We start from the raw sequence: 16913 nt of genomic DNA on the forward strand, positions 1-16913 counted from the left end.
GGTCCATTTACAACCCTATAATTTGGTCCTAGAATGAAACAAGCTGAATTGTCTTATTTGGGCGCTCATTTAAATAATTATGACGAGCTCTGCTCTGATTGGCTGGTTTACAAGGAGCAATCCATGGCTGCCTCAGAGCCCACAGAAGTAAGTGAAGTTTGCAAAACTATGAGAGATGAACCATGGAGGCTATTGGCATCCAACCTTACAAGTTTGAGTCTTTATCGGAGGAGGAAATGAATTTGAAGAACAGCCAGTTGGTCCGAGATTGGAGAGCAACGTTACGGAGTGTTAAGTGTTAGCGTTAGTGTTTCCAGTAGCTGGTGTATGCAAATGTTGGGGCTGGACTACCGTGTGTGACGTAACACACAGGGATTGTTGTAATTCGACCGTTTTTACCGCTGTGATATGCATATTCATGATTTGCACGTGAAGGAGGAAACAATGGTGTTTGAGGTTCACGGTATGCCAGTTCAATGTGCCGAACTCTCCTTATTCAACTATGCCAAGGTAAATACAGTTTTCCATTCTATGGCACCTTTAAGAAATGCTTAAATCAGTTTTATTCATGAACGTTTAATATTCCTAATGTTATTTTCAGCTCAGAAAAAAGACAAGAGGCTACAAGTGGAACCAAGGCCTTAATCGTGAGGTTGTAAAAACAGGTGGAGAAATAAAACATCAATTGTCTTAAAACAATAAAAAAGGAACAATTAGTTTACAGCCAGAACTTGAATATTTCAGCTCTACATTTACTGTTGGATGGGATAAAGTTTTAAGATTATGTTAAACTCTCATTTGAATGCACACAGAGAGTAACATGCTTTTCGAGGTCAACAATACGTTGATCTTTTTTCTATGTCTTTGCAAAGCAGTGCAGATCTCAACAAAATACCGGAGGCGGTAATTGTTGTGAAGTTATTTCGTGTGTTTGTTTGTGTGGGCAGTTGGGTGTTGGAGATTTCTACTGGGACCATACAGCTGATGCTTTTTTTATTGGTCCCTGTGGCCGGGTCCAATAAACACCAAAGTGAAGGGACAACAGCTGGGGAACCATGATAGCATATTGATGATGTTTGTGCAAGTGTGTGTGTGTGTGTGCAAACACGAGCGTGTCGATATCTGTATACGCATTACAGTACGCGCACAAAACGTCTATCAGCACATTTACAGATGTGTGTATTCACGCTTCGGCTCTCATGGAAGAGTGTGTTTGTGTTTGCAGCCATTATCTTGGGGGTCTATGATTTATGATCTGTGTTATGACTTCCACAGGGGACATATAAAACTACAGAATGGCCCTTTATTGCCTTTCTTCTTTGTTTAGTCCTGCCTTTCATCCATCACTCTGTGTTTCTCCCCCCCCCCCCTCTACCTATCTACTAGTCTCTCGCCCATCTTGATCTCAATTTCTCTCTGTCCGTCTGCATCTGGCTCTAATTTGCCCAGGCTCTTTCCTCTAATAACAACACTTATTGATCACCTGTCTCCTGGACATCAGCCGAATCGCCATTATTTCTGTTTGTTGTTTGTAACAGTGTACTTTTGCTTTCTTGCTTAGTGCATTCAGATTGATGTTGGGATGTCTAAGCCTGGACTCAGACTCCTTTTGTGTTAACCTATAGGCTTCCGGGTCCTAAGAAAAGCTGAAGATCTTGACAAACTGAAATTTGTTGTTTGAGTCTGTGAAAAATAACTGTATAAACTACTAGATGGCCTGCAAATATACAAAATAAAAGCTTCCAAAACAACAACCCACACAAGGATTACATCAGGACCATTGCCCTTTTCAGTTAATTTGGGTTTAACTGCTGATAATGAACAGTTTTAGCGAGAAGGACATCAAGGATGCGTTGTCTTTTATCACACACTACACCTTTATTTGCCACTTGTGAAGGGGGCGATAAAAGCGCTACAACACGTGTTAACAGAGACCTTGGGCTGATAAATGATAAACCCTTATGCTGATGCGGCAAGAATGTGCTAATATCAGCCTCACTGCAGAACTCAAGATATTAAACACAGAGAAAATGTCCCTTAACGATGTTTGCTGCGGATAGCGGGCTGAATTTAAGATCGTTTAAGGATGTGTATGTGAGAAATGTGATTAAAAAACATAACCAAAGCATTATAAAAAGGCATTTGTAGATGAGTACACAGACTTTAGCTATACTCACATGTACATGGGCTGTAGCTGAAGGTGGGAGGTCTTCTGAGGCCCCTGGTAGCCGTACGAGTCGAACCCTCCTATAAAATCAACTGCACAAAACAAAAGACAAAATATCAATTAGAGAAAGCCTTGGTGGTTATCAACTGGGAGCCTCCCACCACAGATGATTCATTGCATCGGGCCTCCTACACCAACAGACGTCTCAACAGTACATTTTGTACCAGAAAACACCACCTCTAACGCTGCTGCTCTGAAGATAATCGCAGATTTTGGCATTAAATGATTCAAAGCAAAAATCTGGCTTCAACTGTACCACAATGTGACTCAAATGTAATTCTTTTTTGAGGAGGACGTATGCAGTGGTATATTTATGCCTTGAGAATACTCTTAACTCTTAAATTATCTAGGATGGCTCGCCAGTTTCTCGGGCTGAGCGGTTGCCAGCAGGTGGTTGCTTCCCTCAGACTCAGGCAGAGCGCCTGGACTTTTGAAGAGAGAGAATGCATAATATATATATTTTTTTGCTTTCATGTTGTACAGCTCATAAAAGGGTACTTCCTTGCCTTGATCAGAAGCGCACTTTCTTATTTATTGAGTGAGGTTTCCTAGCATCAAGTACAATGTGGTATTTGGCTGTCACAGTAGAGATGAAAGTAGCTGTAAGTACGCCTTAAGCCCGTAAGAAGCAGGGACGTAAGACCAGACCTGATGAGGAAGCCAAACACAGTTATGCAATCACGCTAATTAGCATGCCTCTAATAAAAACACCATAAATAAAATACATGAATATTTATGGTGTGGTTATGTTTTAATTTCTTGGCTTTCAGCGCAAAAATGAACTGGCCGTAAAGGACAAAACGTCATCCTTTATTTAGGTTCCTACTCGTATTTTGGGTTTCTAATAGAACATGCTTCAATGTTAAAGAAACAATCCGTCTGTTTTAATATAGCTGTATTCACCTGCTTTCAATAACACACATTTTTGGAGCTCCCATCGCTATTGAAATGTTTTATTCTTTTGGTTTTTGACCAGATTTGACCAAATAAATATGTCAGACAAAGGCAGACCTTCACCTTCAAACGGAGTCATGATTATTGTTTACCCCTATGTTCTGCCTCTATGCTAAGCTAAGCTAACCAGCAATACATTTTTGTCTTGGAGCAGGAGTGGCGTAACAGGTCAATATTTGAGGATTGGAGCAGATGAGAAGTAGAAAAAGGAAAAGAAGTCTGAACTAACTCAACGCAAAATCAGGCAGTGTGTGTGCAGGGACGCAAGAGCAGGGCCAATGAGGAGACCAATGGCTAGTTCTAGTGATCAGCCTGCTAGCTGCATTTTGAACTAACTGAAGGCAATTAAGAGGAAGGTGTAGAGGGAATTATAATGATCTCGAGAAAATGTAAGTTTTAATTAATGGTTTAAGATAAGTATATTAGATTTTTTCTTATATTTCTTACCAAAAAAAAACAGGACTTAAAAAAACGCTCATAAAGAAACCAACATTTAGTGAAACAGACCAATAAGCTGATCAATTTCAATCTATCTGTCCTTACATAGTTATCTTGTTCTTGTAATTCTATTGGGTAAAAAATGTTCATCATTCATCAGCCACAACATCTTTTCACACTTCTCACTTAATCCTCTCAATGCATTCATGTGAAATTCTGATTACACCACACGACGGGACAACAGATGATCTTTTTTGTCTATCAGCGGTTTTCCTCGACTGCTGCAATACTGTGATATTTTTTTTATGATCACGGTGCTCATTGTGCTTGTTCAGTCAGACAATGCAGAGGAGACATTTCCTGAGCCAGATGTGCTCCTTTCTTTTGTGAGGATCCTTTTTTTTGTGGCAGAATGGCCCAGTGTGAACGCTAAGGGTTTCCTGCTGATTCATGCTGCAGTCGAATAGTCTCAGCAGACTTTCTGCCATGGTCGACCCTTCGAACGCAAGAGGAAATGGAGCCTCTAACCTCGTCAGTGCGCTGCCTATCAAGCTGAATACTGGCTCATTTGAAACATTCTGATATTATTCATAAAGATGCTGGGGTTGTACAACGAGCGAAGGAGAAAAAAAAAACTGCAGTCTGATCTATAAAAGAGCAGATGTTCTGATTTTGTATTTATTTATCTTACCTATATTAAACCAAAGTTAAGACTGATGAAATAAAAATGTAAGGCCATTTAGTAGTTAGGATTAGAGTAGTTTAGTTTGGTCTGTTGGCTTGTACATTTTCTGTATAATACATGAACTCTCTCCAATTCTATATGTGTTAATAATATATAACATAAAACCTTTATGTTAATGTCTATTATTCAAGCTTCATATAGCTAATCAGGGTAAACCACATGTCAGATGTCTACAATATGTCTTTTGATTTCACTTCATCATAAACTAACAATGATAGTGAGATTATGTTTAATTTTCTTATTTTTTTTACCAGATGTGAGTGTTCACTTTAAAAGGATTCCACTCATTTAAAAAGGGGCCCTATTATGCTTTTGGGGGTTTCCCCTTCCTGTAGTGTGTAATGTTAGTTTTCATGCATGTAAATGGCTGCAAAGGCTCAAATCCCAAAGTTCTCTCCCACGATCCCACCCCCTGCCTGAAACGCCTTAATTGGAATCCTTTGTTTACCCCTGTAACATAGTGACACCCCGACGTAACACTCAAGCTTCTATTGGCTTGCTCTCCACCACATTGAACTGATAGGCTAAGAGGTGGGACAACTCCAGCTAACCCATCAGAGCAGACTGGGCTTTCAGACAGAGGGTGAAAAGAGGCGCTGCAGCACAGGTAGTATGAGAAAAATAAAGACCTTTTTGAGCATTAAAGCATGTAAACATGTCACAGTAGAGGCCCAAAATACAAATATGAACCTGAAAATATATGAACCTGCATTAAAGGGCCCTTTAAAGTGTGATCAGACATAGATTCCAGTCAGATGTTTGACATGAATCTGTCTGACACATTCATTGCGCAGTGAGACGGATAAACATCACTATAATCATGTCCCACACACTGATACAACCACAACATCCACACATCCACACACACACAGACTTTATCACACACAATCTCCTTCACACACACACAGAATAATTATCAGAGTAATTAGCTTTCTCAGCAACTCAAAACCTTCATTGGTCCTCAGTGAGTATTAGCTTTTCCACCCAAGGCACATTTCCCTACAAAGCTCCCTGATTATTGTCTGGTCTCCCACACTGCATTATCGTGCAGAGCTTTTCCGAAACCGCGTCAGAGACTTACGGCACAGCAAACACAGGATTACAAATGCAAAAATCACACTAAAGAGAATTATCTTCTTGTATTGGCGGAAAACCATTCATTTCAACCACATTTGTTCCTTGAGAAGATGTGGGAAAATGACAGGTGTGGCTTACAATATTTTTGCCCATCTGTGTGTAGTTAGCATCCCTTTTCCATGCTGTGTACTCTAGCATAGCTCTCCAAAGTCAAAATATATAACACTGAGATGACCCTGAAGATCGCCTGTGTAGGTGTGAATGTGTTTGTCTGCTTGTGTTAGCCCTGTGGTAGACATCCTGTCTTTGGGATGTACACTGCCTCTTTCCCAATGCATGCTTGGCTTTAGCACCCAAAACACTTTTAACCGCACAAGCAGCTCACAAAGTCGATCAATAGATGGATAGCTGTTGATGTATAGTGGTAAAAAACCTTTAAATATATATACAGCCCTACAAACTTGATGTGTTTCTTTAAAACGTTACACATTCATGTCTTATTATGACTAGCTACATTTTGAAAAAACAATCTGGGATGTTTTTAAAGCCTTAAAACTCACATATGCTCAGGACTGTGTCATAATGGTTTGATTAGATGTGACGACAGTTGTGGCAACATTAGCAAACGACCACACAACTACCATTGCTATAGTGTCATTCAAATGTCAAACTACATGGAAATATTGTACATTGTTTTCTCCACCAAGGAGGGTATGGTTTTGATTTGTTTGTCTTTGGATTACAGAAAAAAACACTGGCTCTATTTTCATTAAACTTGGATTAAGGGTGGAGCATGGGCCAAGGAAGAACCCATATTCAAATTTGGATCTGATCCAAATCACAGGCTGGATAAACACATCATTTTTACAAGTCAATATTGCAGGATATTTGGCTTTGGCAGAGGTCTGTCCTCTCAGAGATGCCTTCTAGTTGCATCATACTTCCCGAACAAGTGTGAAAAGCAAGGTTAAAATGTCTCATATGAAAAAATTAAAACAGTTCTAACTTTAGCCGTAAATGATTAGTTTGTGTCGCTCGCCATCATTCACACAGAAGCTGATCGATAAAATTGTTCTTAAAACGAGAGACTAATGATAAAGGTTATACTTTAAAGCTTCTGCCAGATATTTGAGTTGCTACAGGGAGGATTTAACAAGCAGCACTTTACATGTTACTAAGCACATGAACTCTGGCATGGATAGACCGCGCACTCCTCTGATCTGAAATTGCAGTTTATTTCTAACAAGATCTCACTCTCTGGCTGCAAATAAAGCAGAAATGTGCAGCATGGAGAGCCAAGGGCCAAAAAACAACAGTAAAGCAAAAGGCCAAATAATAAGTGTTAGACATTAATTATTCAGACACGGAACAAGTGGCATTTTAGGTTTCCTGTCATCACAAAGCTTATTAAAATGCAGTGCTACAGAAAAACATCTAAAAATAACCCCGGAAACTTGATTATACTCCATAAATTTGAGATAAATTAAACCTTTCATGACTTTTAACTTGTTAACATTTTGATGATTTAAAATGTATCTGTGACCTCACAGTAAAAAGGTCTTGTACCAGTCATTGAACCACAGTTTTATAACAAATGAAAATGATTTTCCTCGTCAATCCCAATCTGATTTGGAAATGTGTCTACTCTCAGCTCTTTGAATCCTTTCCATGGATTCAGTCTGCATTTATCATCTATCAATATTTATGTGTTCACAAAGACTGCTCTCAATTCAGTGTTGAATAAGACATGGCTGCGTATAGATCCTTCCGCAAAGCCTCTTCTTTAATGGAATAACTAAACGGATTGCCTCAGGTAAATGGGCTCATTTAAATTAATGCTCAAAGGAACGCGCTGCCTTCAAAATACTAAATCGCAGAATTAACATGTTGATTTGCCTCATTCCCCCACTTGTTACTAGTATTACACTTTAAATGAAATTCATTGATACTGTCTTAATGGCTGTCAATTTCTTCTTTCACTGTAGAAGTTTCATTGATCCCAAAGAACCTTGTTGTAATGATGATTTGATGCATTGATAAAAGAAGGAATGAAGGAATGAAGATAATTAAACACATTCGTTTGTCTCTCCCTCCCTCCCTCCCTCCCTCCCTTCCCTCCCGTTTGATTCCCCCTGTGCCTGTTGCTCGGTGAGGATGGTTCAAAGCGGTGAGTATGTAGGAGAGAAGTCGAATGAAAGAATACTTTGATCGGGCATGAATCTACCGAGCACTCCTTCACACACTCTCTCTTCTCGTCTCTTTCTCTGTGTGTCACTGTAAATGAATGAGCTGGAGGCTACAGGTTTTCACTTTGAATTCCAACTTGAAAGTGTCAGTAAACTCCCTTCAGTCCGAGATGGCTTCATTCAAACCTGCTGCTTCAGTGCAGCAGGTTTTGAATTACACTATCAAAGGATAACATTTCATTTCCATATATCCTTATATTGAAAAAAAAAACGTTCTCTTTAAAAAATTGGTGTTATACTATAGATCTCTGTACAAGATGGGGTTTCATGATGGGTCTGGCGGGTTGAGGTCTGAAGTTGCAAAGACCATTAATGCAGTGGCTAGGTATTATTCTTTAGCCTGTTTATTCATTTTTATTAGGAAGGTAATATTTGACCACGATATCGAAACCAATTCTGGATGGAAACACCTGACGGCAGGTTTGTGAAGCTTAAAATTTTTGACGCATTTTCAAGTACTTGAGGCTGCAGTAAGAGTGATACTTGACATACAAAGAGTTTAAGCAGCAGATAAAGCAGAGTGTTTGTCAGCTCTAACGCGAGCTGCACGCGCTAGCACTCAACAACCCCAGCCTTTTCTCTTTAATGTCAAAAAGCAAGACAATATGAACAAAAATGTAATGTATAAAGCAAAGAAGTGTTGTGAGAAAGAAATATCGTGCACTATTCCTTATCATACTCACAATACTAGGACCAACTAGCTTTACACTGAAATAAAATAACAATATTGTTTCTGTTTTTAATGTCTGTCTTTTCTCATGCCTACACCACACTGACTAATAGGACAATGTTATGTGTGTAGCCATGAAGGGCGTATTTAAGTGCTCATTTTAGAACAAGCTGGAAACAGTGTTTTTATCCAACTCTTTGTGCTTTTGTAAGCTTAATTAGCTGGGAAATGGGACGCAAGCTTTTTTTCTGCTTCAATCTGAAAAAAAAGAGCTAGGTTTAAAAAAATGACAAAGAACTTGGATGTTGAAGCTGCTTCCATTATCACTTTAAAAATGTGCAGAATAAAACGCTTAACAAGTACAGAAACATTGGCGAGACCTAGTAAAAAGGACACAGAAACAGTATCTTTTACAGTGGTATGAGTAAAGACATGCAGGGTGTGTAAATGTGTTTGGGTGCGTGTGTGTACTTACAGCTATCCTCTTCTTCCGAAATGAGCTTGACCACATAGCAAGCGTAGATAAACCCCATCAACTAGAAACAAAGAGAGGAGCAGAAACAGAGGAGGAGTGATTTTTTTTGTGAGAGCAGTGAACGCATCGACACCGAACAAATTGTTGGAACAGAGACGGAAAACAGGTGTTGGTGTAAGTGGAGCAGAACAGCCTCAAAAACAGAGCACTTGAATCAATGGACACACACACACACACACACACACACACACACACACACACACACACACACACACACACACACACACACACACACACACACACACACACACACACACACACACACACACACACACACACACACACACACACACACACACACACACACACACACACAGTGACTGTCTGGTATCCTCAATGACAAGCTCAAGGTTAACCTGACACTGTTTTCATACACATCTTCAAATTTAAAAACACACATTGGCACGACGTCTCCATTGAGTGGGGGAACATTAGCGTGATTGCGATCTTTGAAATTGAATTTCCAGAACCCTTTATTGCTTCGGTGTTGTTTGATGTCAAGGCAGATATTTTGTTATTTGTTGCTCTTGTCATAATGAAAACTTCTCTTCCACCCACTCTGAAAGTGCTTTGTTCTGCTCAACTTGTAACTAAACACAGAGGTGCTACCTTACATAGTTTTTCCCTCTTTCAGCTATTCACAACCCTGAAAACAATGTCGGCTGCAGAGTGAACAGCAAAGGGGCTACAGTGCTGTGTGTGTGCTGCGGTTGCTACCAAAAAGGATTAAAATGTGTCTGTGTTTAGACAGTGATATAGCAGTCCGCACTAGCAGCACACCTTTGCTCTATGATCTGCTCTGCCATTGGCTGTCTGTTCCCAAGGTGACGTGTAGGAGGTGACCTGATGCAGGAAGGAGCGGTCAATGTAAGGTCGGCTTTTGAGTGACCTGATTACCCCGCAACAATGGAGGAGGAAGGAGAGGCAGAGAGAGAAGTGCCAGTTGTACGAGATGAAGACGCAGGTCGAAAGTGAATGATGTGTAAATGTGTTTGTATGAGGCATTAAACTAATGCATTACCTGGAATAAAGAGGCAATATTGTTCAAAGGAGGATTTAAGTAAAATGACATTGACCTGGTTGGTATTCTATTGACTGCATGGACACATGCCAGCACACGCACACACACACACTGAGCTGCTAATGTGAGCAACTACATTTAAGATTCAGGGTATATCTCAAGGTCTTGACCTCATTTAGTCTAAATAATGTTCAGCTCCCAAAGCACCTCTCTCCTCTCTCCTTTTTTTGCTTCCTGCTTCTGTTCCTTTTTTATTTTCCTCCAGTATCTCAGCTTCCTTCTTTCAAATTCTTTAATTCACCTCCTTATATCTCACCCTGTTCCAGACGAGTACATGACTCATATAAATACAGTGTTTTTCTCAGTGGGTGATGACTGTACTTAGATCTGAGGCATATACTGGAAATAGACGATGCTGCCAGTGTCAGCATGGGGATCAGCAGTGATGAGAAAATCAATGTGGATAACACAGGAGGCTTTTATTTATCAGCAATGCTTTTGAAAAAATTACCACAGGTCAAAGTCTATTTCAAACTGTACTGGCTGCAAAGTCTCAATGCCACTAACAGCAAGCTAGCAGCATACCTTTATGTCACAGCAGGACTTGGAAAAACTTGTCCATGCTTTTATCTTCAGTAGACTCGACTACTGTAATGGTGTCATACAGGTCTCACTAAAACATCTATTAGAAAGCTGCAGCTTATTCAGAACGCTGCTGCTCGAGTCCTCACTAACACTAAGAGAGTGGATCACATCACTCCAGTTCTGAGGTGTTAACACTGACTTCCTGTCTGTCAAAGAATTGATTTCAAAATACTGCGAAATACTTGAGTATTTCTATATAATGCTACTTTGTACTTCTATATTTTGATGACAATACTTTTGAATGCAGCACTTTTACTTGTAACAGAGTATTCCTACACTCTACCTTTACTGAAATACAAGATCTAAGTACTTTCCCAACCTGCTAAATTATGAACCATCCAGAACTCTCAGGTCTTCTGGGACGGGTCTGCTTTCTGTCCCAGAGTCAGAAACATGGAGAAGCTGCGTTCAGTTATTATGATCCAAATATCTAGAACAAACTATCAGAAACCTGCAGGTCCGCTGCAACTCTTACTACTTATAAATCCAGGATGAAGACTTTTCTTTTTGCCTTAATGCTCTTCATGTCTTTCATTTTTGTAAAGCACGCTAATTTGCCTTGTGTTGAAAGGTGCTATTTAAATAAACTTGCCTTGCCATTAATTTGAAAAATTAAGATGACCTCAAGTAGCCTCCTCTGTCCGCTTCCACTCCAGCCAGAATGATATTAATATTCAATTAAAGGACACAAAGTCAGAATCTTGTTTGAAAGACATTCAGGAACTGTCTTGCAAATGCAGTCAAAGCTGAGCCCGTTTTGTCTTCTGCAGGCTCATTGCCTCTGAAAATGACTTTGGGGTGCAGATTTGTTAGTACCGCTGAACAGAGTGCAGAAAGCCATGCCGCCCTGCGATAGAGAGCGTTTGATCAGCTGTGACAGAGTGCATTTCCCTGCACATCAATATCCTGTTAATATTCTGGGTGCTCAAGTATTCTGTTTTGGTGTTGCTGTATGTAAACATAATATCCTGTTTACAATGATTTGATCTTCTGGCGATGCCCAAATAAGATGCACCGATATTAGCTATGGGTTTGAGACGTGTGTGTGTTCCTTATCTCGTTTGTTTCTGGGTCTGAGAAGGTTCGGTGCCTGCAGTTATATTCAGACTTTTCCTGATGCATCTATCATTTTGAGTTCTGCAGGGATAAATATTTTATATCTAAAGTACATAATAAAATCCCCCACAACAGATGTTGATATTACCAGGAAAATCTAAACCACCGTCCATAACTCTTAGCCCACAGCGCTGTACTCTGACCTCGAAGGTAGCTTTATTCATTTATTTTCTAATCTATAATACTTTACTGACAGTGAGTCGTGCATCGGAGGTCACAGCATTTAGATTATTATATTGCCACAGAGAGAAATATAAAAATATGAGGTAGTGAAGAGTTATGTTTGGGAAGACTTTAGCTCTTGGAATAAAATGATTACCTAATAATATTACAAGATCACTAAATCTCAATTGCGTAATTGTTTACATTTTTCACCCTTTATAACGTTCTTCAACTGGAAATCTAAAATGTATCACACTTTTATGATGTCAGTTACTTGAAGTCCTTGGAAACGATCTGAATCTTCATCTCCACTCTACTTCAGGGGTGTCCAAACTATGGCCCGGGGGCCAACTGCGGCCTAGTGTCGATTTTGAATTGGCCCTCAGCAAATTCTAAAAGTTTAATGGAATATGGCCCACACATGAAACTTGTGCTTTTCTTATATTGTGTTTGTTAAATATAAATGAAACATATATAACACAGTAGTATTGATGTGTTAATAAGCCCAATTTTCAAATAAATACAGTCAATTCAATTTCAAAACATTCTCTAACAAATCTTAGTTGATAAAAAAAAGCCTAATAACTTATTTGCAAAACAAGCTTGAAATAGACCTTTCATATTTCTCCTTACTGTCCGCCCTTTACAAAGGGCTGTGAATCAAGATTGAGATGCAATCTGAGGCTTCTGTTAAGGAAGGAGCTGCCAATACTTTTTGTAACAAAATAAATGAAACCCTACGAAGAGCTGTGATTTTTTCTCAAAGCAAGCATCATTTACCTATACATCTGATTGATTTTGCTAACTTATAACTTAACTTACAGTATAAGGAAATGTGCTGTACCTCACCTTCTAGTGAGGGGCCCAGCCCTTTGTATGTTTTTCTGTATGTGGCCCTCAGTGAGAAAAGTTTGGACACCCCTGCTCTACTTCATTCCACACTTATAATGAGTTAAATTAAACTCGAGTCAGCACTTAGTTAAAGTTCTCTCTACCAATTTTCACGGCCATTTCAACGTCTTTCGGAAATTTTGTATCCCCACTTCAACTTCTTTCAGAAGACATTCTGATCTTGTGCTAGTTTCAAGCTATTTTTGATTTAAATTACAACAGTTTATAATGGTAATGGACCACAGTGTCAGCATAAAGTGTATTTTAGTTTCTTCCCTGTTCCTCTCTGTTGTTGTAAACATTTCTTGCCTGGTTTGCAGCTTCTGTCTGTATTCAAATAGGCTGAATTAAACTGAGCTGTTCCCAATTTTGTGCTCGGATACAGGTTCTTTTTTCATTTGGTCTTTGGATTAGTGTTACTTAGTTACCGCGGCAATACTGAAGGTGCTGGGTGGGATGAGTGGAAATGGAAATAGCGCCGCTTCAGCACGGACAGGATCCCTACCCTGTTCAGTCTGACATGCAATAACCTGTACAGCCTCACCACTTCACCTCACAGAGCTCATTCAGAGAATAACTATTTTAATGGGCTTTTATGTGCACAGTGACGCACAGTTTCCCAGGAGGCATAGCGGCAGTCTTTATCCCATTTCTTAAAAATACTGTGCAGCAGGTGCATGATAAACAACACAGTTAGTTAGGCAACAGTGAGTCAGCAAAAAGCTACTGGCATGATTCTACGGCAGGAAAGTGTAACGGTATGGTTGATAAACTGTCAAGCATACGTTTTCTCGAATATCTGAAAAGTTTACTCTAATATTTGTTTCCCTTCAAGGCTAGAACAGAATGTTCTGAGCAAGTTTGCAAAGATAATGACTCCAGAGTGGGCTTCCTGCATTGCAGGTGCAGCCTCCAGTTCACAATGTATTTTCAATTCTTTTTAAACATACTTTTCAGTGAGTTAGTTAAGGTTTGCAGCTATTATGTCATACACCATTTTAAATTGTCCAATATGAGCTGATGATGGCCTTACATTTATATATAAAGACTCAAGTGATTCATCTTCAGGGGAACATGAATGTGTGATTTAAACTAAATCCATTAAACAGTCGTTGAGATATTTTGATAAAAACCAGTCATTTTCATCTGGGGATTGAATTCCCATAGAGTGAGACCATGGCGTTTATAAGATCAGTTTATATTCGAAGAGCCAGAACAACAGATCAGTCCCCCAAGTCCTAAATGTTCCCTAAGCAAGAACTAGTTTAATTTCAAACAGCTGGTTTTCAATAAGAAAGGGATTCTGCATTACGCAAAAATTAAGGGGGAGCATCGTGGGAGGAAACCCGTCAGAGAAGCGAGGACAGATGCCATGGGGAAGGCACTAGGTGCGTTGAAATTAATCGTTTCAACGATGCATCGCGATGCGGACGTGAACGATTCTGCATCGATGCAGTGACAGGACATAATCGATTATAGCGTAGTAACGTTGCTTCTTCATTTTCCGCCGGACAATAACGTTTGTGCAGGGTCCGTAACAGTGAGTTTTTAAAGTCTTGGCTTTCAGACTATTAAAGTATTGCTGAATTCAAATTATAAATACTTAAAAAGTGCTTGATCTAAAAAAAACAACAACAAGAAAAAACCCTTATTATTCCCTTAAACAAATGTTGATCTCTGATTGAGATATGATGAGTCTAACTTAATCTCATCAATTCATGGGATTTATGTAACAGTAAAACAGAGAATGTAAGTGTGCACCCACATGCAGTGCTTTTGTTTCAGTATGCTGTTGTAAATAAAGTGTTAGTTTGTTTTTTGAGGATATAACAATTTCACACTTCGGGAGGCTAGACCTATTCAATCTATTTCGTTTGGTTTATAATTTAATGTGAAGACATTTATGTTATTGATTTCTGAAGCACTTTCTAAAAAGTTCATATTTATCCGACTGCTTGTATTGAAGAAAAAGAAGCCATGTGCAGTAATATAGAAAATCGCGATGCATCGAGATATCGAATCGAATCGTTGACAGGATAATCGTAATTGAATCGAATCGTGAGACCAGTGAAGATGCACAGCCCTAGAAGGCACTTATAGGTCAGTTACCTGGTGACGCAGTTTGCCCTCCACTGAGGTAGTCGAGGATGCATTTTGCCAAAACAGTCTCAGTGGAAAGTGCTGACGCCACTGCATCGACCCCTTCAAGGTTAGTAAAACTGAATCAGCCCACGGGTTGACTTGTGACCAACATTTCAGAAGATTATGAAGAAATTCAGAACGAAAATGAATTATTTCCCATTCCCTGCGCCTTACGCCCCAAACCTTTCACAATGTTTATGAGGAATCTTAAATGTACAGTGGTGTGTCTGCCTGTGTTGTAATCCTAATTGTATTTGATAGATTATTCCTCATTGGATTACATTTGTTGAATGCTGGAGATGCCCACTTAAAATCAAACTACTAACTACTAAACTTCTATCTAATAACTTGCATCTTACTTTTGTTCTACAGTTTGATGCCGTTGAGAAACAGCACATCATTTACAACAACACAAATGAATCACAATGATGATAAAATACAGTATTAACCTAGCTCACCCTTGAACTTCAGAGGTGTAATTTATCATTCCTTTAATTCAATAAATTAGTTCTTACCTGTCTTAAACTGGGAAAAAAACAGGCAAAAGGGGAAGTGTAACTTATTCATCAAATGTGGGATTAGTGCGGTAGAGCTCAGCGACTGCCTTGGATGACTGGTTCAATTCTCATGCATTGCTCTTTCTTTTCCCTGATCTTTGAATAACAACTATGCTATGTGGTCCCAGTGCTGCTTCCACTAATATCATTTTTTTCTAACATGACATCATTGTCTGTGTGTAGTCAATGAAAACTAAAGTATAGCTTCATATGCTAATGACTCAACTGTTGTACCCAATGATGAACAAGGACGCCTATAAACTGTGTCAAATATATTTGTCTTATACCTTCAGCACATGTCTAATATTTCAATGATGCAGAGTATGTGCTTTGGTTGTGGTAATGAAAACAGTGCCATCTTATTGACCATTATGAAAGGACAAATAAAGGATGGCTGCTGAATGTCTTTAAACCTCTATAAATGGGTCACTTTTAGGTGATATTGTCCTTGCTTTTGAGACTTTTGTTACGTGTTGTAAGCAATCTCATGATTAAATATTGACTATGTTTTATCCCACGATGCATAAAGACAGGCTGATGTTGGTCACTCAGTTCACCACCTTGGACAAGACTGAAATATCTCAAAAGATTCTTGATGGATGCCAGTTTTTGTTTTTTTCAAAGGTCAAGGTCCCTCGATAATGTATTTTAAGGATCTCTTTTGTGCCTCCATGAGATTGAAATATGTAGTTTGATTGAAATATTTTTTGTTGGATTGGCATTAAATTTGCTACAGGCATCAATGTTCCCGCCAGGATACGGTGTAATCAATTCATTAATTTTCAATCAGGTCATTCTACACTGTGTTCGGACTCTAATAATACAGCTATGTGATGCTGAAAACTTGTATAGGCCACACAGAAACGTGATCAGAAATCAATAACAGAATCAATAAAGAATTGCACTGATAAACAGCATCTATCATGACCATTATATCAATAAGACTGTATCAATTCCCCTCCCTAGTCAGAGCCTCAAAGAGCTATACCATGGCTGTTGACTCAGTCTTGTCTCTTCGGTGACCCAGAAAAAGCAATATGTGTTGGCATTGCTACTTGCTTGTTCTGTTTGCATCATGCATATATTTGGTTTTAAAATATATGTGCAACTACTTTGAAAGGTTTGCACGGACAGCAAAATGGCCTAATGGTCCTAAAAGCTTATATTGCTTGTTGGTTATGGGCCATTTTAAGAAAACTGTATATTATATAATATCATTTTTAACTTTCACTCCCACAAAATGTCAAGGAGATGAGCCAATTTGGAGCAAAACATCATTGCCTACCAATTCTGTTGAGCAGTTAAGCTAAAGTGGATGCAATTTGTGCTCATTCTCTCCGTGTGGCTAACCGGTATAACATGCAAACAAGCAGCACAGATGATGATATTCTTCATCACATGAACACACAGGATTTACAAGGCTTTTGCAACTGTGTGTGCAGTGGGATGCTGAGTGTATGGAGGCTGCCTTTCCAATCAAAAACAAC

General features: G+C 39.2%; 1 protein-coding gene across 2 annotated transcripts in view; it reads right to left on the reverse strand.

The window, feature by feature from the left end:
• The window catches only part of nkain2 (sodium/potassium transporting ATPase interacting 2), an 80081-nt gene that overhangs the window by 5695 nt on the left and 57473 nt on the right, over positions 1–16913 (reverse strand). The window contains exons 5-6 of one of the 2 annotated variants that reach the window (XM_063901786.1): positions 8833–8893; positions 2178–2259 (exon numbers count right to left, since the gene is read on the reverse strand). In XM_063901786.1, the coding sequence (XP_063757856.1) occupies positions 2178–2259; positions 8833–8893 (143 nt within the window). Of the gene's footprint in view, positions 1–2173; positions 2260–8832; positions 8894–16913 lie in introns of those variants that run through there. The other variant, XM_063901787.1, reaches the window with a different exon arrangement.

Source organism: Eleginops maclovinus, chromosome 15 (assembly GCF_036324505.1).
Source record: "Eleginops maclovinus isolate JMC-PN-2008 ecotype Puerto Natales chromosome 15, JC_Emac_rtc_rv5, whole genome shotgun sequence".
Lineage (NCBI taxonomy): Eukaryota > Metazoa > Chordata > Actinopteri > Perciformes > Eleginopidae > Eleginops > Eleginops maclovinus.